The 27,830-nt window shown below is 44.6% G+C and overlaps 3 protein-coding genes across 3 annotated transcripts in view; 1 reads left to right on the top strand and 2 right to left on the bottom strand.

The window, feature by feature from the left end:
* The window catches only part of ttc34 (tetratricopeptide repeat domain 34), a 12,079-nt gene extending 6,471 nt beyond the window's left edge, over positions 1-5,608 (top strand). The window contains exons 5-7 of the mRNA XM_003229329.4: positions 54-324; positions 2,147-2,361; positions 3,625-5,608. Coding sequence (XP_003229377.2) covers positions 54-324; positions 2,147-2,361; positions 3,625-4,146 — 1,008 coding nt within the window. The 3' untranslated portion in view covers positions 4,147-5,608. The remainder of the gene's footprint in view (positions 1-53; positions 325-2,146; positions 2,362-3,624) is intronic.
* Positions 4,356-18,886, bottom strand: tnfrsf14 (TNF receptor superfamily member 14). Its single transcript, XM_008123358.3, has 8 exons — positions 17,798-18,886; positions 13,580-13,694; positions 10,977-11,102; positions 10,135-10,293; positions 9,709-9,799; positions 8,161-8,348; positions 6,977-6,993; positions 4,356-6,882 (listed from the first exon to the last, which is right to left on the bottom strand). Exons 1-8 carry the CDS (start codon positions 17,846-17,848, stop codon positions 6,748-6,750), a joined length of 882 nt encoding a protein of 293 aa, XP_008121565.2. The 5' UTR covers positions 17,849-18,886; the 3' UTR covers positions 4,356-6,747.
* A 2,394-nt stretch (positions 18,887-21,280) lies between these two features.
* LOC100562263 (transcription factor HES-5) lies at positions 21,281-27,120 on the bottom strand. Its single transcript, XM_062965554.1, has 3 exons — positions 26,983-27,120; positions 25,402-25,582; positions 21,281-23,562 (listed from the first exon to the last, which is right to left on the bottom strand). Exons 1-3 carry the CDS (start codon positions 27,046-27,048, stop codon positions 23,339-23,341), a joined length of 471 nt encoding a protein of 156 aa, XP_062821624.1. The 5' UTR covers positions 27,049-27,120; the 3' UTR covers positions 21,281-23,338.
* Positions 27,121-27,830: the final 710 nt, after the last annotated feature.

Genomic DNA, 27,830 nt, shown 5'->3' with positions numbered 1-27,830 from the left:
AAATGCTCGTTGTTATGGGTAGTTTATAATTGGCATTTTTACAATAAATGCAGGAAGCTGTGCGAGACCTGACTGCAGCCATCAAAGCCGACTCCGTTTTGGCCGTTGCGGAAATCCTCTCCCTGAAGCTGGAAGCCCAACTGCTGATGCACCAGTGGTTGCTTTCTCGCTGCAGGGAGGCGCTGCTGGGGTTTGAAGCTCACAAAAAGCCGGCCTGTGGGGAGATTCTGAAAGATTGCGCCCTTGTGGCAGAAGCCCTTGTGAAAATAAACAAGAAAGACACACAAAATCACGCCCTCTACGTGGATCTCTTAACAGCTGATGGTAACAATTTCCTTTACATTATTGTGTTACGGGTGTTTCATGTTTCTATTTTGGTGTGCTGCAATGCTCCAGTGGGATTCCTTCTCTGGTGATCCTCACAGCTCTAGATGTTTTTCTGTTCTTAAAATGTGTTTTAGATGGATTCGGAATCAGCTGGTTTTCCCTGTAATAGGCAGTAAGACCACCTATAGCTTCAGAGAGCTTCTGTTCAACCATTACAAGGCTCTCTACTTGGGCGGTGATGGCACGATCGTCAGCATAGATGAAACTCTCTGTCCCTTTTGACAGTGGCTGGTCATTTGTGTAAATGTTGAACATGGATGAAGTATGTTCCGAGTATAAATCTGATTGTTTCCTGGACTATGTTTTGGACCAGGGGTCCCCAAACTACGGCCCGGGGTCCGGATGCGGCCCTCCAAGGTCATTTACCTGGCCCCCGCCCTCAGTTTTATAATATAATATTTTATATCAGTTTTAATAATATAATATATTGTATATACATATAATATTGATAATAATCTTATGTTATACAATATAATACTAATAGTAATACCAAATAATAATGTTAATTATATGTTATATATTACATATTATATAATAGTATAGTGGTATAGTTCAATATAGTAATATATAATGCTAATATTGTGTTATGCTAATAATATAATATATTGTATGTACATACAGCTGCTCTGAGTCCCCTTCGGGGTGAGACGGGTGGGAAATAAATGTAGTAAATAAATGCAGTAAATAAATAATTAATTTTAGACTTAGGCTCGTCCAAAATCTGACATGACTTGAAGGCACACAACAACAACAACAATCCTAATTAACTTGACTATCTCATTGGCCAGTAGCAGGCCCACACTTTCCATTGAAATCCTAATAGGTTTATGTTGGTTAAAATTGTTTTCATTTTTAAATATTGTATTGTTCTTTCGTTGTTGTTGTTGTTGCACTACAAATAAGACATGTGCAGTGTGCATAGGAATTTGTTTGTATTTTTTTTTCAAATGATAATTCGGCCCCTCAACAGTCTGAAGGATTGTGGACCGGCCCTCTGCTTAAAAAGTTTGGGGACCCCTGTTTTGGACTATAGGCTTCCTCTAATCTCTATACGTGTCTATATAGCTTATACGTAACCGTTGTATGTCTTACTTTGACATTTACGGCATGACTTCCAAGGAGTAGGGACAGCAGGACTACTGATGTTGGTTGATATCATATACAGTAGTGGGTTAGGCCTAATGGAAAATAGTCATTCCACATAAAGTGAGGCACCCAGGTTTCACCCTGCTCCGCTTCTGCTTGCAACCAGTTCACAAATAATTATTTAATCAAGAGTAGAAAAGAGTGTTAGTGTGAAATGTTAAATCAATTGTTGCTGTCGGATTGTGTCTATGTGTTCGGCAAGCTTTCCAGCAGCACAGGAGTTAATTACATGCCAGCCCTGATTGATTGCCTGCAGGGCCAATAGGACAAGACTTCTGTTTCAACTGCGTGGACGGAACATTCGTCATGAACTGTGGATTGTTGGGAGATGCCTGCTAGCACTGATGTTTTGTCCTTGCTGAGGAAACATGTATCCAGAGAGTGATAGTATTTAGTGTTGTATATAGCTTGTAAAATAAAGCCTTTAGAACCGCTGGGATCAGCAGATAATTAACGACTGAGGTGTCGTTTCTCGGTCTCACTTTCGCGCTGCTTAAGTGGTCTGGCTGATGAGAAGAAGGTGAGACCTGACTCTTCAATAAGTCAGGGTGACGATTTTCCCTGACAAAGAGAACTGCTTTTTTTCGTATCATATGTCTATATGTATTGACAGGGAGACATGAAGAAGCCCTGACTTACTTGGAGGAGACATTTGGCAAGACTGGACCTGACGATGCCATCAACTCTCGCTTTGGCTTGCTTCAGGCCAAGAAGAGAAACACAACCAACGCAGCCCACATTTTGGCAAGTTTAGCCACCAAGAACTCTGAAGAGCTGGGGTACCTTCTGAACTTCTTGGACATCAAGCAGCGAGAAAACCTTTCTCAGGTAAGCTTTGCTCCTACTTTACTGCCAAGTGTCTGCGCACGTAAAAAAAAGTAAATCTTTATTTGGTGCTGGAACATCTACAATGTCTTCAAACTATAGGGACAGGCAAATCGGATATCGCATCATAAGTACGAATTTAACTAATTTGATACAACTTACGATGACTAACGAAAAATTGCACATCCCTAATGTATATCGCATTAGTATTCTGCCACATGGCTTCTGAGATTTACAAAACTGGAATGAAAAAGTATTGGGAAAGTTTTGATTCTTAAGCTTTTGACGCGGTGCGTGTCGGATATCGCATCGTAAGTACGAATTTAACGAATTTGATACAACTTACGATGACTAACAAAAAATTGCACATGCCTAATGTATATTGCATTAGTGTTCTGCCACGTGGCTTCTGAGATTTACAAAACTGGAATGAAAAAGTATTGGGAAAGTTTTGATTCTTAAGCTTTTGACGCGGTGCGTGTTGGATATCGCATCGTAAGTATGAATTTAACGAATTTGATACAACTTACGACTAACGAAAAATTACACAACTCTAATGTATATCACATTGAGCATTATGAATGTTATGAGTATGATACGACTTACAATGACTAACGAAAAATTGCACAACCGTAATGTATATCACATTGAGCATTATGAATTTAACAAATTTGATACAACTTATGACTAAAGAAAAATTGCACACCCCTAATGTATATCACATTGAGCATTATGAATTTAACGAATTTGATACGACTTACAATGGCTAACGAAAAATTGTATATCACATTGAGCTTTATGAATTTAACGAATTTGATATGACTTACAATGGCTAACAAAAAATTGCACATCCCTAATGTATATCACATTGAGCATTAATAATAATAATAATAATAATAATAATAATAATAATAATAATAATAATAATAATAATAATAATAATTTTTATATCCCGCCTCCATCTCCCCCAAAGGGGACTCGGGGTGGCTTACAGCATTACGTGGTCTGCCACGTAATAACAGAACAGACCTCTACTAGATTTAGAAATCATGCAACTGTGTGTAATTCTAATTTTTAAAGACATAAGTCCACGTAGGAAGAAACAATGCCCCAACAAGATCCCAGCCACAGTAGATATTCTGAAAATTATAAATAAAAGCATCATGAGTCTACACAGGACAATGTAGGGTCCCAAGTAGAGTCAGGAAAACTCCAAAAATAAGAACCAAATTGGATTGTGTTAACTAACAACCTTTGTATCCATAGGTAGCATCGAAAGAAGGAAATGCTTTGGTGAAAAAGCAATGCCACGAAAAGGCCGTAGGTTACTACTCCCTGGCCGTCTTGGCAAGTAACAACAATCCTCGGTACCTTCGCCAACGGGCTGCTTGCCTCTCCAACCTCCAAGACTACAAGGAAGCTTTGAAAGATATGAACCATGTTGTCCAAAACCACGGGACAAATGCCCCAAGGACACGGGTCAAGGACTATTGCTTCCTGGGGCACCTACTCTTGTCCGTTTCGGAAGAGGAACAAGCAGTTAAGCAGTACATCAGAGCCTTCGAACTGGAAGAGACTTTGACTCTGGCCAACATCTCGACTGGTCCGAATACAGAGATAGTATCCAAAGCATTTCTCGACACTGCGGAGTCTTGCTTTGCAATGAGACATTACGAGGAAGCCTGGAAGACCGCCGAGTATGGCCTGATGGTCGACCCAAACAACCACGAACTTAAGAAACTTAAAACAAGGATTAAGCGGGAGGCATGTGGCTGCAGGGTTCAATAATCCATTATTGAAACCACTCCTTTTTGTTTATTTACGACGGATAAACGAACACAATTGCGACATTCGATATGGTGATGCCCAGAAATGAGCTGCAAAAAAATTATCAAATTTCCTAATTAAAATGTTCCGCAACTCATTTTTGGGTATTGCCATACAGTAAGGGATTTACAAGTTGCAATCCTTGAACAAAGAAATTACAAACACCTATATGGAATTAGATTTGTGGATTTTATTCCATTAGTAACGGTATGTAAATAATAGTGTCATCACACACTATTAAGACAGAGTCCTGAACAAGTAACAAAAGGAATCTTCTCAGAGTTTTGAACATGGGTTAACGGACTTTTAGTAAGTAGATGAATTGTTTATATACACCAACGCTTAACCAACCGTTGTAAAGATCTGTATAATATAACATAATAATAACACTTTATTTATATTCCGCCCTATCTCCCCAACAAGACTTCCTCCTTCCTTTTTGGTCGCCGGCATTTTATGGTGTCATAAAATATTTCCCCAGCTTAATTAGCGGTACCTAATTTCTCTACTTACAGCTCTAAGCTGTTTTCGAGCTGCTTAGTATAGTGAGCTGGGCTTGTTGGTCGAGTGCTCACCCCGACCAGGGTTCGAACCGGCCACCTTTCGGTCGGTAGATCTTATTAGTGCTGGTGATTGTTATATCCCAGCTACCTTTGGCCCCTGTACCTGACCCTGGGTTCGCCTTTGACCAGGATGAAGAATATGTTGATATTTCTCCGAGTCAGCAAGACCCGATGAATTTGCAGCTGCCACTTGCAGCTCTAATTGAAAGGGAAAGTGTTGTGGATAACTCTACTCCCTTGCCAGATGTCTCTAGCTCGCCGGAGTCTGTGTCCTTCAACCGGAAAGAGTATCTAAACAAGCAGAGATCTGAGAAACAAGCGCGGAGAAGAAGTGCCCGCTTGGCTGAGCGTGGAGACTCTCTCTAGAAGCCTTTCCCTTGGGAACTTTTGGGGGGAGACTCTGCACTTCAATAAAAGTTTCGCTCCCAGTAGTTTTCCTTGCAGTGTAAACGTTGCTTACTACTAAGAAGGTTCATCGTCTCCAGTTTCCTGCTCCTCCACCCTAGTGGCTAACAGTTGCCGCAACTCACGAGTAGACCCGGATTTAGGTCTACTTTCCTGTTTTTTCGTGAACCAAGATTTATTTCCATGATATCAAGTTCCTGCCTCGCTGCTAAGAACTATTCTTGAACCTTTTGGACCTTGCTCATCTGCCTAGCTTGCTGACTTATTTCCCCACTCCAGGGCTTCATCAGTTTTGGAGTATGTTTCGGTTTTTGGACTTTGGACTCTAATACTGGACATATTCCTGGACATTTCTGGTCTATCTTATACTTTTTCTTAAAGGGCTATTGCTTGCTCAACTTTTCCACTAATTCATTTTGGAATTATTTTTTGCTTTAATAAAGATATTAAAAGAATATTGGTCTCTGTGTTGGTTTTCAGTGCTCTCGCTGCCTGGGCTGCAACAGTGATTTACGAGCTGGGTTACATCCTAGCCCCATATCATGCCTCTCCCCCTTAAGATAGTTTCAACGTAGTCGGGTTCGGAGCAGTGGGTTCAAATTACAGAAAAGGACATTAGAAAGAACTAGCGACCATAAGTCTTCCTCCTTGTATCACCTGAAAGCTTTGGGAAAAGGACACGATTCGCATATTTTGGGGGTCCGATCATTCGATCCCACTACAACTGTATAAATGTGCTTTATAACCTGAGGCTGTAATCCGTACAACGTAGGAAAGCTTCTCTATGAATATAATAAAATATGTATGTATGTATGTATGAATTTTCCAAGATGGCTCTCATCTCCAAAGAGCCTTGTGACTCCCACCGACTGAATGTGGACAAAACTTGGCACACAAACCCATCCTGACCAGCTTGAAATACGGGCTGGGTTTAAGGGGGATTGACAGAGAATGATGGGAGTTGTAGTCCTTACTTAGGCCATCCCTCGTTGTCCGTGGATGATGGCCTTCCAAGTGTAGTGTCTTGGTTGTGCAGAGGTTGCTATTGTTCCCTGTATTGTTCTTGGAGCTGTCGTGCAGTGAAGATGATATCCACTGTTCCTCTGAAGGAGTGGAAGCCGTTCTTGGATTCTGGGAAAGTGTCTTCTGAAATAGGTAGAAGGTGGTTTTCAAGGATTCTTGCGAGGATTTTCTCAGCGGAGGTTCGAAGAGAGATTCCAGCTACAGGAGAAGAGAGGCCTCCAAAATATTAGGAGGAACTTCCGGATGATAATAACTGTTCAAGAGTAGAATAGACTAACGTAGGATGGTGGAGTCTAGTTTTCTGGAGCTATGGAAACATGGCTGGTTGGCCATCAGTCGGGAGGGCTTGGACTATATTTTCCTGAATAGGGTTGGACTGCATAGCCCTTGGAGTTTCCTCCAACTCTACTTTTTCTTCAACTTTACCACCTCATTCACGTTCTTCCGCTTCGTCCTGTAGTTTGGCCTGATGATATAGTAGCGCTACAAGAAACTCAGGAAAGGAGGACATTAATGTTCTCTCATGATGTTTCGAAATTATCTGCTGCAGTGATGACTATTTATTTTTTCTTCAACCCAAAGCTTGGTCGACTAAAGCAAAAGTCCGATAGCTTGGTTCTCCGTGATTTGGAGACGTCTCCTGCATGGGTATAACCATGACGTTCCTTTCTTGAACGGGGATGTAGTCAACATTTCGCTCTTCCTTCTAAAACAAAGCAAAGGAAAACAACGTCAAAGAGAAGAACTTATCTCAAAAGGAGGATCTAGAACAGCTTCGTGGCCATCGGAAATGCACTCACCTGTTCCTCAGCAGCACCTGGAAAAGACCAAAGAAAAAGTTTGGTAAGAAATGAGCTTTAGGCCTTACTAAAGTTGGTTTCAATATCAGATTCATGGACAATTTGGGGACTGCTTATCTCTCCATAATAAACGGATCTCATCCAGAGGTCCACAGCTATGGAGATCAACCAAAGTCTTTGTTTACAAATCAGAGCTGGAAATAGATTGCGTCGTTCAGAGAGATTACATGGGGAAATTGTGAAAGAAATTCACGGGAAACAAAACGATTTCATGGGTGGCTATTAAGCAACAAGCTGTTTACTTTAGAGTCAGTTCAGGCAACGCTGCGTTAGAGTGAGAAGCTAAGCCTGAGTTCTCTTGTTCCTGGTTCCAGTCAAGCTTGATTTTGGATTTAATATATCCTGGGAGTTTTCACTGTTCCTGTTTATGTACTCCTGCTCAAGTCTTACTAATTATACCTTCCCGATTGTGGACTTATGCTGTATCTGTGATTCCTGGGTGTTCCTGGACTTCATCACCTCTGGAACTTTATGAGACAACTGGATTATTGTTCTCACCTTTTACTAAACCTTTTTGAATTATATATATTCCTTTCTTACCCCTGATTTTTATGTGCTTTTTATATGTTTTCAATAATAATAATAATAATAATAATTCTCAAAAGCAAGCTCAATGGAGGCAACACCATCAAGGCCATAAACACCTGGGCCATACCTGTCATAAGATATACTGCTGGCATCATAAACTGGACACAGATGGAACTGGACAATTTGGACAGAAAAACAAGAAAACTCATGACCATTCATCATTCACTGCATCCCCGCAGTGATGTTGACCGGCTATATCTGCCTCGAAGATCAGGGGGCAGAGGACTCTTGCAAGTAAAACAAGCAGTCAAAGAAGAAGAACATGCCCTGGCAGAAGATGTAAAGCAAAGTGAAAAACCTGCTTTGATTGCAGTCAAAAATCAGAAACTCCTCAAAGCACAGCAGACAAAAAACCAGTACAAGAAAACCGCACTACAAACTAGAGCTGACAGCTGGCACAACAATCTTGCTTGCTGTGTCATACAATAATAATAATAATAATAATAATAATAATAATAATAATAATAATAATAATGTTCTTTATTGCCCGCCTCTCCTTACGGCTCGAGGTGGGGATACATGTTTTGCACACCTACCTTTTTTGTTGGACTGCTGTCCTCTGCTGCGAATTATGACAAGACATAAAAGAACCGAAAGGAGAGAACACACAACAAGAGGGACATATAAATACACCCGACTCCTCTTGTCCAGCTTTGGGCGTCCACACACCGCATCCGAAGAGGCATTGCCGGAGCAGACTTCGATCAAGCCTTCCTTATTGCAACTGGAGTGGAAAGAAAAAAGAAAGACGGGTCCAGGTGTAGTTAAATCGGTCAATCTCACAAATTTATTCTTTTTGTGAGAAAGGAGGGCCGGGGAGAAAAAAAACACAACATGTCTGAACACTCCTATCTACATATACGAGGGTTGAATGAAAAGTAATACATCCACCTTTGTAACTTCTCCAATACTTGTCGCGACAGGTCCTGGCTTGTTCAGGAGACTCTCCTCTACAGTTCCATTTGGCGGGAAGCCTTAGCATTGAACGGTTGTGTTGTTAAAGTGCGAAGTATGGAACCCTGTGCGGTCGGTCAATGTGACTTAAGCAATGTGCAGTCATTGGAAATTCATATACAAGCTGTTTATGGGGATTGTGTTGATGTGAGTCCTGTGTGTCGTTGAGAGAGTAAGTTTAAAGAGGTTGAGGTGGGAACATCTGACTTGCGTGACAAACAAAGAGTTGGACGTCCTGTGACGGCAACCACCGTCACAGGATGTCCAAAAGGTTGACAGATTAATAATAATATTATAATAATAAACTTTATTCGTATGCCCCGCCCCCTCTCCCCGAAGCGACTCGGGGCAGCTTACACAGGGACAAGCCCGAACAACAACATAACATAGTATTACATGTATAAAATTTAACAGCAATTTAAAACATTCCAACAATAAAAAATGACATAACAAGACAATTACTTTAAAACCCTGAGCATCAATTTTGCACACGGCAAAAGGTGACTAGTGTGGAGCTCAAGGGTCTATAAATAAAAACAGAGTGAAAAAAGGAGGAATACGGGGACAGGTTCCATTAAAGATTGATTCAGGACGATCGTTGTATCCCTCAGAGAGAAATTTCAAGCATAATCGGCATTTTACAAGAACGTGTGGGTCACGTTGTTGCGTTGTTTGGCTATTGGAAGATCTGTGCGCGACTGGTCCTGTGAGACGCCGGTTGCGGAAACTGAGTGTCAACTTCTTCCGTGACGGTTTCAGAAAACATGTTCATCGTTGGCAGAAATGTATCCAATGGTCTGGTGATGGTATGGAAAAGTGAATAGTGGTAGTTAAAGAGCACATTCTAAGGATTATTTCTGTGTTTGATTTATTAAAAGATTCCCATCCAAACCCAAATAACAAAGGTGGAGGCATTACTTTTCGTTCAACCCTCGTATATTATTAAAGAATTACCTCCGTGTTGTGACGATCGCAAAGTGGGATGTAGGTTTACGGGCTCGAAGAGTGCCTAAACTTCATCAAACTACAACTTTCAGGATTCCACAGCCGTGACAGTTAAAGTGGTATCAAACTGCATTCATTCTACTGTGCAGATGCACCCAGAGACAGAGAAAGAGGTGGACACCTACTCAGTCCAAGGTTCACAGGAGAAAGACATCTCCATTGCTGAGAAAGTTCCAAGTGGGCAAGGTACGAACTCGGTATCGTTGGTTTCTGTGCCTGTAAAAGAATGGGGATTTTTTGAATATCAGAGTCCCACAACCAGGGAAACTGTGAGCTCCACCAATGATGGATGTTAAGTAAATTAATGTTAAGTATTGATGGAGTTGCATGCATAATATGCATAACATCTATATATATAAAAGGGTAATGGAATCACGGCACCGGACAAAACAACTAAATGCCCCACAACCTCGAAAATTGACAGCGCAACCTCTCATCCATGCCTCCACGTTCATACAACAAAAAGAAAAGAAAAATTAAGTCCTAGCCACACAATGCGTGGCCGGGCACAGCTAGTGCAGAATAAAACTATTGTGCGGTATTTGTCTTACCGGCCTGTATCACCTTATAACCAGGCGGGGAGACGGTATGTTTGGCGCATATCTCACAGGTCCGCTCGTTCCTTCGATGGCTGCAGAAGTAACCTGGGACACAGGCACACACCGTGTTTTTGGTGTACGTGCATTCCTCCTTAACTTTCAGGTGAGCTCCTGGAGGACACAATCACGAGGATGGTTTGATATAACAAATAACAACACAGACTTGCTTAGCCAGCTTATAGCTTCAGCCGTCACATACATACATCGCTCTCTCCCCTGTATTTACTAGGTATGTCCAAAAATCGTTTTGAATCTTATATCGGATTTATATCGGATTGTTCTCGCTTTTTGAGACGCATTCCGAGACGTTGTCTCACGGCGCAACCGGCAATGTAATTCGAACCATCGTTGGCCCATTCTCTAATTGTCTCTTAACGTTTCGTTAATTTTTTCCCCAAATTTTTAAAATATATTTGTTAAAATAGTGTATTATAAAAAGTTATGAAAATTCACCAAAACTCATAGGATACAGGAAACGTTCTGCAATTTATTGAGCTAAGAGTGTTGAATCTGTTCTCCCACTGTACCAAATTTGATGAGGATAGCTCCAGAAATTAGGTCAGGAGAGCCCTGTAAAATCCCCCCCCCGGGTGCCTTTTTTTTTTTTTTTGGTGATTGCGCATGCGCGCCCACCATTTTAGAAACATTTAGAATCATTATGAATTTTCGTAAATATCCGAAATTTTTGGGTGAAAAAATCGGAAATAGTTTCTATTTCGAAGCGCCAGCGCCCCCTACTTTAGAAACGAGAATTGAAACATTTTTTTCATCGATCAAACATGCCTAGTATTTACCTGGATCACAGAGTTGGCATCGAAAACATTCCGGCAGTCCATTCGGGTGGTCTGTATACGTCCCCTCTGAACATGGGACGCATCCCGTACTCGAACTGGTGGTACAAGGCTTTGCGACTCGGCTTCCTGCCAGAAGAACATCCAAAGTGATAGTTTGTTCAACGTTTACCTTTCTAAGCTGGTTGACATTTTAGTGGGAGCTTAGACCAATTCCCTTATGCTGGAGTGAGATACCAATAGAGTTCAAGGAAAGCCATGGGAAACGGGGACTCAGAGTGGCTTACAACCTGGCACAATCCAATGCCCCATCCAAATATAAAGATAACAAATTATAAATACATTCAACATTAAATCATTACACATAAAACAACAGCAAAAATTACAATTAAAATAGGATTTAGAACGGCAATGAAAACAACCACATAGTCCATAATCAGAGTCCATGAGCCATTCCAGTTAATTTACGGCTGTCTGGGTTGCTGTGAGTTTCCCGGGCTGTCTGGTCATGTTCCAGAAGTATTCTTTCCTGATGTTTCATCCACATCTATGGCAGGGTTGTGAGGTATCTATTGCATTGTAGCTAGTCCGGGGCTATGGCGCAGACGGGAGAGCAAGCCGGTGCAATTAACTGCAATGAATCACTGACCAGGAGGTCATAAGTTCGAGGCCCGCTCGGTGCTATGTTGTTTGTCTTTGTCCTATGTTAAAAGGCATTGAATGTTTGCCTATATGTGTAATGTGATCCGCCCTGAGTCCCCTTCGGGGTGAGAAGGGCGGAATATAAATGCTGTAAATAAATAAATAAATAGTCTCTGAATGTCTGGTTCCAAAGTCAAGATTTTACTCTGACTGCCAGGAGGGAGCAGACTGATCTCACATCACTAGGAAGGGAGTTCCAAAGCAAGGGGCCACCACTGAGAAGGCCCTGCCTCTCGTTCCCACCACTCACGCTTGCAAAGGAGGTGGGACTGAGAGCAGGGCCTCCCCAGAAAATCTTGGACAACCTGTATTTCTACAGAGTTGTACGTTCTCTGAACAGTCTTCAAAGGCAGCCCCGTGTAAAGCACACTGCGGTAGTCTATTTGAGAGTACGGACCACAGTGACCAAATCTGGCTTCCCAAGGTACGGGCACAACTGGGGTTCCAGGCTCAGTGATTATTCCAGGAGGACTCCCAAGCTGAGAATCTGTGTCTTCCGGGGAAATGTAACTCCGTCACGCACAGGCTGTAACCCTACTCCCTGTTTGGCCTTGCAAGTGACCAGAAGCACCTCTGTCTTGTCTGGATTCAATTTCACTTTGTTTGCCCTCTCCCGATCACATTGGTTCAGGACCCGAACAGCCTCCTTAGCAGCAGGTGGAAAGGAGTCGAGTTGGACATCATCTGCATACAGATTGAGATCGAACTCCCAAACTCCGAATGATCTCTCCCAGCAGCTTCATGTAGATCAGTGGTTCCCAAACTTAGAGGGGTGGGCGTGGCTCCTGCTCAAGAGGGCGGGGCTGAGCCTCTCCCCTAGTCCAAGATGCAGGGCTGGGAGGGGGAAGGGGAGGTGGGTGGGGCCACAAATGGGAGGCCAGGACTGGGATGGGCGGAGTTACGAGCTCTGAGGCAGGGCTGAGCTTCTATCTCTGTCCTGGATGCAGGGGGTGGGTCTAGAGGAGGGGGCGGGGCCTCTTCTCAAGTGCCTGACGGGGCTGAACCTCTATACCCCGTGTTCTAACAAGTGCCTCAGGGGAGGTATAAAGAGGCTCAGCCCTGTCTCAGGCTCTTGGAAGGAGGCCCCACCCCCTTCCCTAGCTCCGCCCTCTGTGACCCAACAAGCACCTCAGGAGATGTATAGATTCTCAGCCCTTTCTCGGGCTCTTGGGAAGAGGCCCCGCCCCCACCCCTAGCCCCGCCCTATAGGCCTAAAAGGCATCTCAGGAGGATATAGAGGCTCAGCCCTGTCTCAGGCTCTTGGAAGGAGGCCCCGCCCCCTTCCCTAGCTCCGCCCTCTGTGACCCAACAAGTGCCTCAGGAGAGATATAGATTCTCAGCCCTGTCTCTGGCTCTTGGGAAGAGGCCCCGCCCCCACCCCAGCCCCGCCCTTTAGTCCTAAAAGGCCTCTCAGGAGAAATATAGAGGCCCAGCCCTATCTCAGGCTCTTGGAAGGAGGCCCCGCCCCCTTCCCTAGCTCCGCCCTCTGTGACCCAACAAGTGCCTCAGGAGAGATATAGATTCTCAGCCCTGTCTCGGGCTCTTGGGAAGAGGCCCCGCCCCCACCCCAGCCCCGCCCTTTAGTCCTAAAAGGCTTCTCAGGAGAGATATAGAGGCTCAGCCCTGTCTCAGACCCTTGGAAGGAGGCCCCGCCCCCACCCCTAGCCCCGCCCTTTACTCCTCTCAGGAGAGGTATAGAGGCTCAGCCCTGTCTCAGGCTCTTGGAAGGAGGCCACTGCAAAACATTGCCTTCAAGTCCCATTCCCGTGAGGCATCTCAGAAGGATACCATGGTCTACGAGTCCCCAAACTACACCCCGCGGGCCGCATGCGGCCGATCGAAGGTATTTATCCGGCCCCTCCTAATCCTCATAGTCTGATGTTTCTGCGTTGGGTATCACATACCTGCAGTACATTTGGGGCAGCATTCGCCGTTACTACTCCTGTACTCCCACACTTGGCAGGACAATGCTCCTTGGTGAAATAGTAGTTGCGTTGCAAGGAAAATGCAAACCGTATTCTAGGGAAAAAGCAAAGAAGGAAGAAACGTTATTTGGTGTTTCCTCGACACATTTTGACAAAATCCAGTGAACAAGAACCTGCCGGTTTAAGACCCGAATTGAGGTTGTCCTTCTCTTGCCTTGTGGTCCAAAACGTCTAAAGAGGTATTAGAGATGTGCACGGTATTTGTTCCTTTTGTTTCATTCGTGTTTCCATTTCATATCGGCACGAAACGGAAAGAACATTTCAGACGAGGGATTCTCAACCTATAGAGTGGGGTCCACCACTGAGATCCAAAAAGCCATGCACAAAACCACGCGGTCGGAATATATTTTGGACGATACGGATGGTGGAGCGGCACTACTTTGCTCTCTCCACATGATGGCGGAAGAGTCCTGCTTAAGAAGTAAACAAAAGAGTTGACCTTTGGAGTTGAAAACTCCTACAAATGGAAGGTGCTCTGAATCGTTAAGAGTTCTTTTACAAATGTTTAGAGAGAAAGAGACGGAAAGAAAGGAAAACACATTAGGAAACTGTTCAATACAGAAAGAGTAAGATTAGGTACCCTACATGCAGTTTATGGATCCAACCAACAAGCTAAATATACAAGGGTTGAATGAAAAGTACTTGGGTTTGGATGGGAATATTTTAATGAATCGAACGCAGAAATAATCCTTAGAATGTGCTCTTTAACGACCACGATTCACTTTCCCACATCGTCACCAGACTATTGGATACATTTCTGCCAAGTTTTCTGAAGCCGTCACGAAAGAAATCGGCACTCGGTTTCGGCAACCGGCGTCTCACAGTTCTCTCAATATTTTAATAAATCAAACGCAGAAATAATCCTTTGAATGTGCAATTCAACTACCATGATTCACTTTTCTACATCACCACCAGACAATTGGATACATTTCTGCCAATGTGAACGAGTTTTCTGAAGCCGTCACAGAAGAAGTCGACACTCGGTTTCCGCAACCGGCGTCTCACAGTTCTCTCAATATTTTAATAAATCAAACGCAGAAATAATCCTTAGAATTTGCTCTTTAACCACCACTATTCACTTTCCCACATCGTCACCAGACAATTGGATACATTTCTGCCAACAATGAACAAGTTTTCTGAAGCCGTCGCGGAAGAAATCGACACTTGGTTTCCGCAACCGGCATCTCAGAGTTCTCTCAATATTTTAATAAATCAAACGCAGAAATAATCCTTAGAATTTGCTCTTTAACCACCACTATTCGCTTTTCCACATCACCACCAGACAATTGGATACATTTCTGCCAACAATGAACAAGTTTTCTGAAGCCGTCGCAGAAGAAGTCTACACTCGGTTTCCGCAACCGACGTCTCGCAGATCTTCCGATGGCCAAGCAAAGCAATAATGTGACCCACACGGTCTTGTGAAATGCTGATGATGCTTGAAATTTCTCTCTGAGTGATACGACAATCATCCTGAATCAATCTGTCAAACTTTTGCTCGTGAAACTCGGTGGTTGCTGTCACAGGACATCCAACTCTTTGTTTGTCACGCAAGTCAGATGTTCCCACCTCAACATCTTTAAACTTACTCGCCCAACGACACACAATCAACCATAAACAGCTTGCAATCTCTGATGAATCTCCAATGAATCTCCAATGGCTGCACGTTGCTTAAGTCGCATTGACCACCATCTGCGCAGGGTTCCATACTTCACACTTTAACAACACAACCGTCCAATGCTAAGGCTTCCCTGTCTGCGCAGGGTTCCATACTTTGCACTTTAACAACACAACCGTTCAATGCTAAGGCTTCCCGCCAAATGGAACTGTAGAGGAGAGTCTCCTGAACAAGCCAGGACCTGCCGCAGACCAGGATCTGTTGAGGAGTTACGAAGGTGGAGACATTACTTTTCATTCAACCCTGGTAAATATACATATATTTCAGCTGTCAATTCAGAGCGCACAGCTCTCGACAACCGGGGCGCATGACCTTTCGCCAACCGCACCAACGCAATATCTGACTCCTCCATCGCGACGTTATTTCCCACCACAACAAAAGCACGACAGGGCGGGAGCACGTCTGCATCCTACGCAAGAAGAGAACGAAAAAATGTCGCCGGCGGGGCAAAAAACGGGGTCTAAGCTGCTCTAAAAAGCTGGAATTGGAAGGGCTCGGGAAGGGTAAACACTACAGCTGAGAAAACTATGAATCCCAGCACTCAATAGCACTGGCCCATGCCCGTTCACAATGTGTCGATCAGCATCGGTGTGCTGGGCCCATAACCTGTTGAACGCTTTAAGGAAAGAAACAAAGCTTCCATCTCGAAGAGATGCACGGCACTGATCTGAGCTATCTGAAAATATTGATAATATTGCAGAGCTATAGGGGGAAAGGACCTTGATTTTTTTGGGAGTTGTAGTCCACCGGCATCCAGACATACTGTGATACCCATTAACAATGATCTGGGTCCAAACTAGGCACAGAGAAGCCATACAACCAATTGAACATATTGCAGAGTTTTGGGGGGAACTGACCTTGAATTTTTTGGGAGTTGAAGTTCACCTTGATTTTTTGGGAGTTCTAGTTCACCGAAATCCAGACATACTGTGATACCCATTAACAATGGACTGGGGCCAAACTAGGCACAGAGAAGCCACACGACCAACTGAACATACTACAGGGCTTTGGTGGGAATAGACCTTGATTTTTTTTGGGAGTTGTAGTTCACCTGCATCCAGACATACTGTGACCCCCACCGACACTGAACCAGGACCAAACTAGGCACGGAGAAGCTATACAACCAACTGAACATATTGCAGAGCTTTGGAGGGAATAGACCTGGATTTTTTGGGAGATGTAGTTCACCTTGATTTTTTGGGAGTTCTAGTTCACCGAAATCCAGACATACTTTGACTCCCACCAACAATGGACTGGGGCCAAACTAGACACAGAGACATACTGCAGGGATTTGGAGGGAATTGAACTGGATTTTTGGGAGTTGAAGTTCACCTTGATTTTTTTTGGGAGTTCTAGTTCACCGGCATCCTGACATACTGTGATCCCCACCAACAATGATCTGGGTCCAAACTAGACACAGAGAAGCCATACAATCAACTGAACATACTGCAGGGATTTGGCGAGAATGGACCTTGATTTTTTGGGGACTTGTAGTTCACCTGCATCCAGAGATACTGTGACCCCAACCGACACTGAAGCAGGACCAAACTAGCCACAGAGAAGCCACACAACCAACTGAACATACTACAGGGCTTTGGTGGGAATGGACCTTGATTTTTTTGGGAGTTGTAGTTCACCTGCATCCAGAGATACTGTGACCCCCACCGACACTGAACCGGGACCAAACTAGCCACAGAGAAGCCTCACAACCAACTAAACATATGACAAAACTTTGGAGGGAATTGACCTTACATTTTTGGGAGTTGTAGTTCGCCTGGATTTTTTGGGAGATGTAGTTCACCTGCATCCAGACATACTGTGATCCCCACCGACAAGGTACTGGGGTCAAACTAGACACAGAGAATCCAAACAATCAACTGAACATACTACAGGGCTTTGGAGGGAATAGACCTGGATTTTTTGGGAGTTGTAGTTCACCTTGATTTTTTGGGAGTTGTAGGTCACCTACATCCTGACATACTGTGACCCCCACTGACACTGAACCGGGACCAAACTAGCCACAGAGAAGCCACACAACCAACTGAGCACAGAGAAGCCATACAATCAACTGAACATACTACAGGGATTTGGTGAGAATGGACCTTGATTTTTTTTGGAGTTGTAGTTCACCTACATCCTGACATACTGCGACCACCACCGACACTGAACCAGGACCAAACTAGCCACAGAGAAGCCACACAACCAACTGAACATACTGCAGAAGTTTGGGGAAAATTGAGCTTGATTTTTTGGGGGGAGTTGTAGTTCACCTGCACCCAGAGATACTGTGGCAGTGGATTTCCAAAACAAGCTGCCAATACAGAGAGCTGGGTTTTCTAGGGCTGCCTGGCACAGAGACGGGGACTGCACATCCCAGCCCTGATCCTCTGCAGTCCAAACAAGGCAGGGCTCTCTATTGCCTGCACCCCAAGCCAAGCTGTGCCTTCGGATCCACTCACCAGGCGCATGATCCAGGCTGGAAAGCCTCCAGGGGGGGATCCCGAGGCCATCCAGACCCCTCCGGAGATCAGCCTGCGAAAGTGAAAGCAAAATCTAAGGAGGGGAGTGTTCTTCCCGACAGCAATGCCTCTGAAGCCAAGTTGGGCGGAGACAAAGGAAGCCAAGCCAAGCCAGCCAGACAGAAAGCGTGGAGCAAAAACCCCTGGCAGAGGAACAAGGCTTCTCTTCCTCTTCCTCTTCCTCCTTCTCCTCTTACTTCTCCTCCTCTTTCCTTTTCTCTTCCCCCTCTTCTCCTTCCTCTGCCAAGCTATTTAACCCCAGCAGACCAAGACAAAGCGAAGGTCACAACCAAACCAGTTGTAGAATTCCTATAGGCCGATAATAGCGTCATCGAAGCTCATTCTGAAAAAGAATCACAGAATCCTAGAGTTGGAAGAGACTTCATTTACCATCCAGTCCAACGCCATTCTGCCAAGAAGTAGGAAAATCACATTCAAGGTCACAACAAAAAAAAAGTTATAGAAATCCTATATGCCGATGACAGCGTCATCCAAGCTCATTCTGAAAAAGAATTCTAGAATCCTAGAGTTGGAAGAGACCTATCCAGTCCAATGCCATTTTGCCAAGAAGTAGGAAAATCACATTCAAGGTCACAACAAAAAAAATCACATACAAGGTCACAACAAAAAAAAGTTATAGAATTACTATATGCCGATGATAGCGTCATCCATGCTCATTCTGAAAAAGAATCCTAGAGTTGGAAGAGACCTCACGGGCTATCCAGTCCAATGCCATTCTGCCAAGAAGCAGGAAAACCACATTCAAAGCACCCCCAACAGATGGCCATCCAGCCCAGGCTTCAACCTTTTATAGAATTCCTATATGCCGATGATAACATCATCTGTGCAATTTCTGAAGAAGGATCCTAGAGTTGAAAGAGACTTCATGGCCATCCAGTCCAACCCCATTCTGCCAAGAAGTAGGAAAATCACATTCAAGATCACAACAAAAAAAGTTATAGAATTCCTATATGCCAATGATAACGTCATCTATGCGCATTCTGAATAATAATAATAATAATAATAATAATAATAATAATAATAATAATAATAATAATAACTTTATTCTTATACCCCGCTCCATCTCCCCGAAGGGACTCGGGGCGGCTTACATGGGGCTATGCCCGGACACAACGGCACAAAATCGAAACAAAAAACAATAAACAAATCCTATATGCCGATGATAACGTCATCCATGTTCATTCTGAAAAAGAATCCTAGAGTTGGAAGAGACCTCACGGGCTATCCAGTCCAATGCCATTCTGCCAAGAAGCAAGACAATCACATTCAAAGCACCCCCAACAGATTGCCATCTAACCTTGGCTTCAACCTGTTATAGAATTCCTATATGCCGATGATAGCGTCATCCATGCTCATTCTGAAAAAGAATCCTAGAATCCTAGAGTTAGAAGAGACTTCATTTGCCATCCAATCCCACCCCATTCTGCCAAGAAGTAGGAAAATCACATTCAAGATCACAACAAAAAAGTTATAGAATTCCTATATGCCAGTGATAACGTCATCCATGTGTATTCTGAATAATAATAATAATAATAATAATAATAATAATAATAATAATAATAATAACTTTATTCTTATACCCCACCCCATCTCCCCGAAGGTAGAGAGATTTTACATGGGGCTATTCTCGGACACAACGGCACAAAATCGAAACAAAAAACAATAAACCAATCCTATACGCCGATGATAACGTCATCCATGCTCATTCTGAAAAAGAATCCTAGAGTTGGAAGAGACCTCACAGGCCATCCAGTCCAATGCCATTCTGCTAAGCAAATGACTAAAGTCAACGGGCTCCAACATTAAGGGAAGTCCCATAAAGAAGCTCAGAGGGAAGGATGCCAGAGGTCAAATACAGGATTTCTCCGGTCAGGAAGCAAGCTTCCTTTGAGCTAGGAAGGCTTCCTTTCGGACCGCAGAGACACATCCTCTCGCCCGGTTATTGTTTGAAACACCAGGCATCACTCAAATATTTCGCGAGCATTTCTCCCATCGAACCCAAACACTGCCGGCGTGATATTTTTGGTGAGCCCGTATTCCTAACTACGAGGGTCGAATGAAAAGCAATATTTTAATAAATATTTTAAGGAATATTTATTAAAATATTTATTAAAATATTTATTAAAATATTTATTAAAATATTTATTAAAATATTTATTAAAATATTTATTAAAATATTTAAGGAATATTTTAATAAATCAAACGCAGAAATAATCCTTAGATGAGCTCTTCAACTACCACTATTCATTTTCCACATCGTCACCAGACCATCGGATACATTTCTGCCAATGACGAACCAGTTTTCTGAAGCCGTCACGGAAGAAGTCGACACTCGGTTTCTGCAACCGGCGTCTCGCAGGAGATTTTTCCCTCTCTTTGAAACTAGAGAGTAGCTCAGACCCAGTTCTTTACTATTAAGAAATGCCATTATTATTTTTGTAATTTTGTAATTTTAAAGACAGAACTCTGCATCTTTTCTTGCCTAAGCTCCACATTCTTTATAGCCACGTGGCACTTCACGCGCTGCTTGTTGTGAGCTGAATGCTCAACTAAAAGTATCCTGTTTATGTATTTGTGGATCCTCTGCTGTGTTTGAGGGAGTTTTCACTAACAGAAAATCCTTATACTTTGAATTCTGGATCTTTGCCTCCTAAGCTCTAAATTCTTTACAGCCACATGGTACTTCACGCGCTGCTTGTTGTGAGCTGAATGCTCAACTAAAAGTATCCTGTTTTTGTATTTTTGGATTCTCTGCTGTGTTTGGGGGAGTTTTCTCTTAACAGAAAATCCTTATACTTTGAATTCTGGATCTTTCCCTCCTAAGCTCTACATTCTTTATAGCCACGTGGCACTTCACACTCTGCTTGTTGTGAGCTGAATGCTCAACTAAAAGTATCGTGTTTTTGTATTTTTTGGATTCTCTGCTGTGTTTGGGGGAGTTTTCTCTGAAAGAAAATCCTTATACTTTGAATTCTGGATCTTTCCCTCCTAAGCTCTACATTCTTTTCAGCCACATGACACTTCATGCTCTGCTTGTTGTGAGCTGAATGCTCAACTAAAAGTATTGTGTTTTTGTATTTTTGGATTCTCTGCTGCGTTTGGGGGAGTTTTCTCTAACAGAAAATCCTTTGAATTCTGGATCTTTCTCTCCTAAGCTCTGCATTCTTTACAGCCACATGACACTTCACGCTCTCCTTGTTGTGAGCTGAATGCTCTGTTTTTGCATATTTTGGATGCTTTTCTGTTTTTGGGAGTTTTCCCGAACACAAATCCTAACAATAGGCAGAGGGTTGGACTGAATGGCCTTTGTGGTCTCCTTCCAATGCTTTGATTCCACGATTTCATGTGGACAGAGCATAGTTTCACCCGTTGCCAGGAAAAGTGAACAAGTTGAGAAAACGGCACAATGCAATTTTTGTCTTTATTTTGTCCTTTTCCAACATAAAACATTAAAAAAGCATACACAGTATGCGCACGGCACGACAATCCTTGCAGCAGGAGAAACACAACCAATTGTCAGCCACCCGTCGCGGATGGCAACAACTCTCCTCCGAAGTGAGGAAACGCTTGCGATTTCAACGAAACACAACACCATTCAAAACAAAAATGCACAACATCGAAGCACTAGAGTCCCTCACTGGGAAATCCTTGTCTCTTTAATATAAAGCAAGAGCGGATTGTTTTCCGTAGGAAACACTACCGGCCGGGGGTGAAATACCAGGGAGAGTTCCTTTCACCCCAAAATGCACAACGGCATGTACGAATCCCGTCCTCTGCCCTCCTTTTCTCTTTAATATAAAGAAATAAAAGTCTTGTTTTCCTAAGAAACGGTACTCGGGGGGTCGGCGAGATGTCTCGAAAGGCCCCAAATCGGGCGCCAAGTCAACTTCCTGCCAGGAAATGATGAACGAGCAATTCTGGAGAAGCGTAGAGAGATGTTGGAGATACAGAAGGCGGAAGAGCACGTGTTGATTCACAACAGAGCTCATGGAAACTATGATTCTCCAGCGTTGCCGTGGTTGTTTTGGACTCTTAACTTGCACCGGTTGAAAGTGTAGAGGTGTGATGGACGTTGTGGTCCTCCAAGATCTGGAGAGCCATGGTTTCCCTTCATGATGAAGAATCTGGACCTTCACTAAGGTGGAAGAGCACATGTCGATTTACAACAGTGCTCATGGAAACTATGATTCTCCAGAGTGGCCGTGGTTGTTTTAGTTGAAAGTGTGGAGTTGTGATGGACGTTGTGGTCCTCCAAGATCTGGAGAGCCATGGTTTCCCTTCATGATGATGAATCTGGACCTTCACTAAGGTGGAAGAGCACATGTCGATTTACAACAGTGCTCATGGAAACTATGATTCTCCAGAGTGGCCGTGGTTGTTTTAGTTGAAAGTGTGGAGTTGTGATGGACGTTGTGGTCCTCCAAGATCTGGAGAGCCATGGTTTCCCTTCACTGAACAGATGCCATCTTCATTATGAAGATGTGCATCCCACATTTCCACCCCACATTGGACCACAATCTAACCGAATCCCAGCCCAATGTCAGTGAGGAGGCAAGATGGACGTTGTGGTCCTTCAAGATCTGGAGAACCATGGTTTCCCTTCATGATGATGGATCTGGACCTTCACTAAACAGACACCATCTTCATTATGAAGATGTGCATCCCACATTTCCACCCCACATCGGACCAAGACCTAACCCAATCCCATGGTGTGATGGATGTTGTGGTCCTCCAAGATCTGGAGAACCATGGTTTCCCTTCATGGTGATGGATCTGGACCTTCTCTAAATAGATGCCATCTTCATTATGAAGATGCGTGTCCGGATTTCCGCCCCACATCGGACCAAGACCTAACCGAATCCCATGGTGTGATGGACGTTGTGGTCCTCCAAGATCTGGAGAACCATAGTTTCCCTTCATGGTGATGGACCTGGACCTTCTCTAAACGGGTGCCATCTTCATTATGAAGATGTGCATCCCACATTTCCGCCCCACATCGGACCACAACCTAACCGAATCCCAGCCCAATGCCAGTGTGGAGGCATGATGGACGTTGTGGTCCTTCAAGATCTGGAGAACCATGGTTTCCCTTCATGGTGATGGATCTGGACCTTCACTAAACAGACGCCGTCTTCATTATGAAGATGCGCATCCCACATTTTCGCCCCACATCGGACCACAACCTAATCGAATCCCAGCCCAATGTCAGTGAGGAGGCAAGATGGACGTTGTGGTCCTTCAAGTTCTGGAGAACCATGGTTTCCCTTCATTGACCAGATGCCATCTTCATTATGAAGATGCAGGTCCCACACTCCACCCCACAACTGAATCCCAGCCCAAGTGCATCTCCGAAACCGTACCCCCGTAAACAATAAAGAAGGGGAAATGTTCCCTACGAAGAAGAGGACCAGGGCCTTGTGACCAGAGTCCAGCCCTCCCTCTGGAATCAAAGTCCACGTTCTACCACGGTCTCCAGAGGTTGTGGAGGCTCTTGGAGGAGGAGTGCTTCAGCGCAACGGGAGAGCTCGTGGTGTCCGGTGGTGACAGCTGGCTGCGCTGGAAGTGGTTCACCAGCTTGGCTTGGGTCTCGGCGTGGACCTTGTGGTGGGACATGAACTGGAAGGCTTCGTGAAGGCACTTGGAGTAGCCTTGCTTGAAGTCCACCTGAGCGTCTTTCTGAACCACTGGAGAAGAGAAGAGAGAGACAACCATTGAGACGTTGTTCCATGACACCTTTCAATCACCACCAAAACATTAAGAAGGAAGAGATATGTCTTCTCGAAGGCTTTCATGGCCAGAATCCATCTTTGGTGGCCACGATGAAGCTCTCTAGATGTGGAAGCCATCCTTGAACATCTACTTGAACATCCTTAAATAGACCATAGCTCTCTCTTTTTTGGCTTGCTGTGAGTTTTTCGGGCTGTATACCCCACCCAGGCAATGCCAGGGACTTCAAGTAGTGTTAAACTAAAGCCAACCCAAGAAATAGGTTGGCCAAACAGCCCAGAAAGCTCACAGCAAGCCAACGAAGAGATAGCTATGGTTGGCTTGAGGAAAGGAGATGTTCAAGGATGGCTTCCAAATCATGGCCTTCAAAGATGGATCTGGACCAAATTTGGTGCACACAACCATCATGACCAACTTGAAATACTGGAAGGGTCTGAGAGGGAATGGGAAGGATGATGGGAGTTGTAGTCCACCCACATCTGGAGGCACATGTGGATCTCACTGATGGACCAAACTTGGTGCACACATCCATCATGACCAACTGAAAATACTGAAGGGTCTGAGAGGGAATGGGAAGGATGTTGGGCGTTGTAGTCCACCCACATTTGGAAGGGTCTCAAGGGGAATGGGAAGGATGATGGGAGTTGCAGTCCACCCACATCTGGAGGCACATGTGTATCTCACTGATGGACCAAACTTGGTGCACACATCCATCATGACCAACTGAAAATACTGGAGGCTTTGAGAGGGAATGGGAAGGATGTTGGGAGTTGTAGTCCACCCACATTTGGAAGGGTCTCAAGGGGAATTGGAAGGATGATGGGAGTTGTAGTCCACCCACATCCAGAGATATGTGTGGATCCTGTTGACGATGGATCTGGACCAAACTTGGTGCACACAACCATCATGACCAACTTGAAATACTGAAGGGTCTGAGAGGGAATGGGAAGGATGATGGGAGTTGTAGTCCACCCACATCTGGAGACACATGTGGATCTCACTGATGGTGGATCTGGACCAAACTTGGTGCACACATCCATCATGACCAACTGAAAATACTGGAGGGTTTGAGAGAGAATTGGAAGGATGTTGGGAGTTGTAGTTCACCCACATTTGGAAGGGTCTCAAGGGGAATGGGAAGGATGATGGGAGTTGTAGTCCACCCACATCCAGAGATATGTGTGGATCCCACTGATGATGGATCTGGACCAAACTTGACACAAACCCATCATGACTAACTTCAGGGGGAAATTGGAAGGATGTTGGGAGTTGTAGTCCCCCCACATTTGGAAGGGCCTCAAGGCGAATTGAGAGGATGTTGGGAGTTGTAGTCCACCCACATCCAGAGATATGTGTGGATACCATTGATGATGGATCTGGACCAAATTTGGCACACACCCATCATGACCAACTTCAGGGAGAAATTGGAAGGATGTTGGGAGTTGTAGTCCACACACATTTGGAAGGGTCTCAAGAGGAATTGGGAGGATGTTGGGAGTTGTAGTCCACCCTTATCCAGAGATATGTGTGGATCCTGGACCAAACTTGGCACACACACCCATCATGACCAACTTCAGGGAGAAATTGGAAGGATGTTGGGAGTTGTAGTCCACACACATTTGGAAGGGTCTCAAGGGGAATTGGAAGGATGTTGGGAGTTGCAGTCCACCTACATCCAGAGATATGTGTGGATCCCACTGATGATGGATCTGGACCAAACTTGACACAAACCCATCATGACTAACTTCAGGGGGAAATTGGGAGGATGTTGGGAGTTGTAGTCCAAGTCCACCCACCTTTGGCCTGGGCCTGGCCCTGCTGCTTGAGATAGTCCACCGTCATTTCGAGGATGTCGGCCTTCTCCAGCTTGGAGTTGGGCTGGTGCTGCTGGAACTCCTTCTCCAGGAGAAGCTTGAGCTGCTCGATGCTGCTGTTGATGCGGTCGCGACGCATCTTCTCCACCACCGGCTTCCGCAGCTGCAACGGAGACAAAAAAAGGAGCGGGGAATTAGCCAAAAAATTCCAATTTCCTAGTCTTTGTTGCATGCATTTAATCTGAGCTTGAAAACATTATTTCTTTAGAGTCTTCTAGCAGTACCTAGAGCAGTACCTATTGATCTACTTGCATTTGCATGTCTGTAGATGCTTCCAAACTCATCTAGCCATGAAGCACAGTTAACTTCCCGCCGGAGCAGTACCTATTGATCTACTCGCATTTGCATCTCTATAGATGACTCCAAGCTCATGTAGCCATGGAGCACAGTTACCTTCCTGCCGGAGCAGTACCTATTGATCTACTCACATTTGCATCTCTATAAATGCCTCCAAGATGTAGCCATGGAGCACTGTTATCTTCCCGCCAGAGCAGTACCTATTGATCTACTTGCATTTGCATGTCCATAGATGCCTCCATGCATGGAGTGTTGTTACCTTCCCACCAGAGCAGTACCTATTGATCTACTCGCATTTGCATCTCTATAAATGCTTCCAAGATGGAGCCATGGAGCACTATCTTCCCACCGGAGCACTACCTATTAATCTACTCGCATTTGCATGTCCGTAGATGCCTCCAAGCTCATCTAGCCATGGGCATGACTGCATGGAGCGCTGTTACCTTCCCGCCAGAGCAGTACCTATTGCTCTACTCACACTCTGGGGGTTGGTGCTCATCTCCTTTTCTAAGTTGAAGAGCCGGCGTTGTCCATAGACACCTCTTGGGTCATATGGCCAGCATGACTGCATGCAGTACCTATTGCTCTACTCACACTCTGGGGCTAGGTGCTCATCTCCTTTTCTAGGCCAAAGAGCCGGCATTGTCCGTAGACACCTCTTAGGTCATGTGGCCAGCATGACTGCATGCAGTACCTATTGCTCTACTCACACTCTGGGGCTAGGTGCTCATCTCCTTTTCTAGGCCAAAGAGCTGGCATTGTCCGTAGACACCTCTTAGGTCATGTGGCCAGCATGACTGCATGCAGTACCTATTGCTCTACTCACACTCTGTGGATTGGGGCTCATCTCCATTTCTAAGCTGAAGAGCCAGCGCTGTCCGTAGACACCTCCTAGGTCATATGGCCAGCATGACAGCATGCAGTACCTATTGCTCTACTCACACTCCATTTCTAAGTTGAAGAGCCAGCGTTGTCTGTAGACACCTCCAAGGTCATGATGCCAGAGCAGTACCTATTGATCTACTCGCATTTGTATGTTTTCGAACTGCTAGATTTGTAGAAGCTGGGGCTAACAGCAGGAGCTCACCCCGCTCCTCGGATTCGAACCGCCGACCAAGTGGTTCAAAAAACTCAGAATAACGACATCAATTGTAGTCTAGTTTCCTACGCCATGATTATAGATACCCACGAAGCCGTGTCACTTACTTTATTTTTCTCTTTCGGGGAGAGCAGGCCGTTTTGGTCCACGAAAACGATGCCGGACGGAGCCATTCTTCCCAAGGCGTTGTTCGGGATGCGAGAGCGAGATTTTGATGGAGCCGAGCTGGTGCCCGGCCCGTATTTATACGCCTGGGTCTCCCTGAGCCACTGTGGGTCTCGGCTCGGTCGGAGTTTCCCACACTCGGGAGCCAATCAGAGGCGGCCGGCGGACACAATAGGAGAAGCGGCTCTTCTTGCATGCTCCATTGACACTGAATAGCCGCGGGGATAATGACCCCCTTTTTGGGGGAAAACGAGCAGGTGGAGAGTCTGAAACCGGGGGGATTACACACACACAAGGAGCTGGGAACGGGGCGCAGGAGAGATCAATCACATTCCAAGCTGCGCATCAGATGCGCCACAGAGGACGCACGATTGTCCAAAGAGATAAAGACACATCATCTCTCAAGACTCAGGAATCAACTCAATCCACGACTTTATTGAGGATACAGTTATAATGTATGAGGGTTGAATGAAAAGTACTGCTTCCGCCTTCGTCACTTGGGTTTTGGATTGGGAATACTTTAATAAATCAAACGTGTGAATAAAGCTCAGAATGTGCTCTTTAACTACCATGATTCACTTTCCCACATCATCACCAGACCATTGGATACAATTTTGCCAAGTTTTCTGAAGCCGTCACGGAAGAAGTCGACACTCGGTTTCCGCAACCAACATCTCACAGGCCCCATCGTGCACAGATCTTCCCGATAGCCAAGCAAAGTAATCATAGGGCAGAGGAGTCTTACAAGTAAAACAAGCAGTCAAAGAAGAAGAACATGCCCTGGCAGAAG

The sequence above is a fragment of the Anolis carolinensis genome, unplaced genomic scaffold (assembly GCF_035594765.1).
Source record: "Anolis carolinensis isolate JA03-04 unplaced genomic scaffold, rAnoCar3.1.pri scaffold_15, whole genome shotgun sequence".
In the NCBI taxonomy this organism is placed as follows: domain Eukaryota; kingdom Metazoa; phylum Chordata; class Lepidosauria; order Squamata; family Dactyloidae; genus Anolis; species Anolis carolinensis.
Note: the sequence above shows the minus strand (reverse complement) of the source record. Positions and strands in the feature narration are given on the sequence as shown.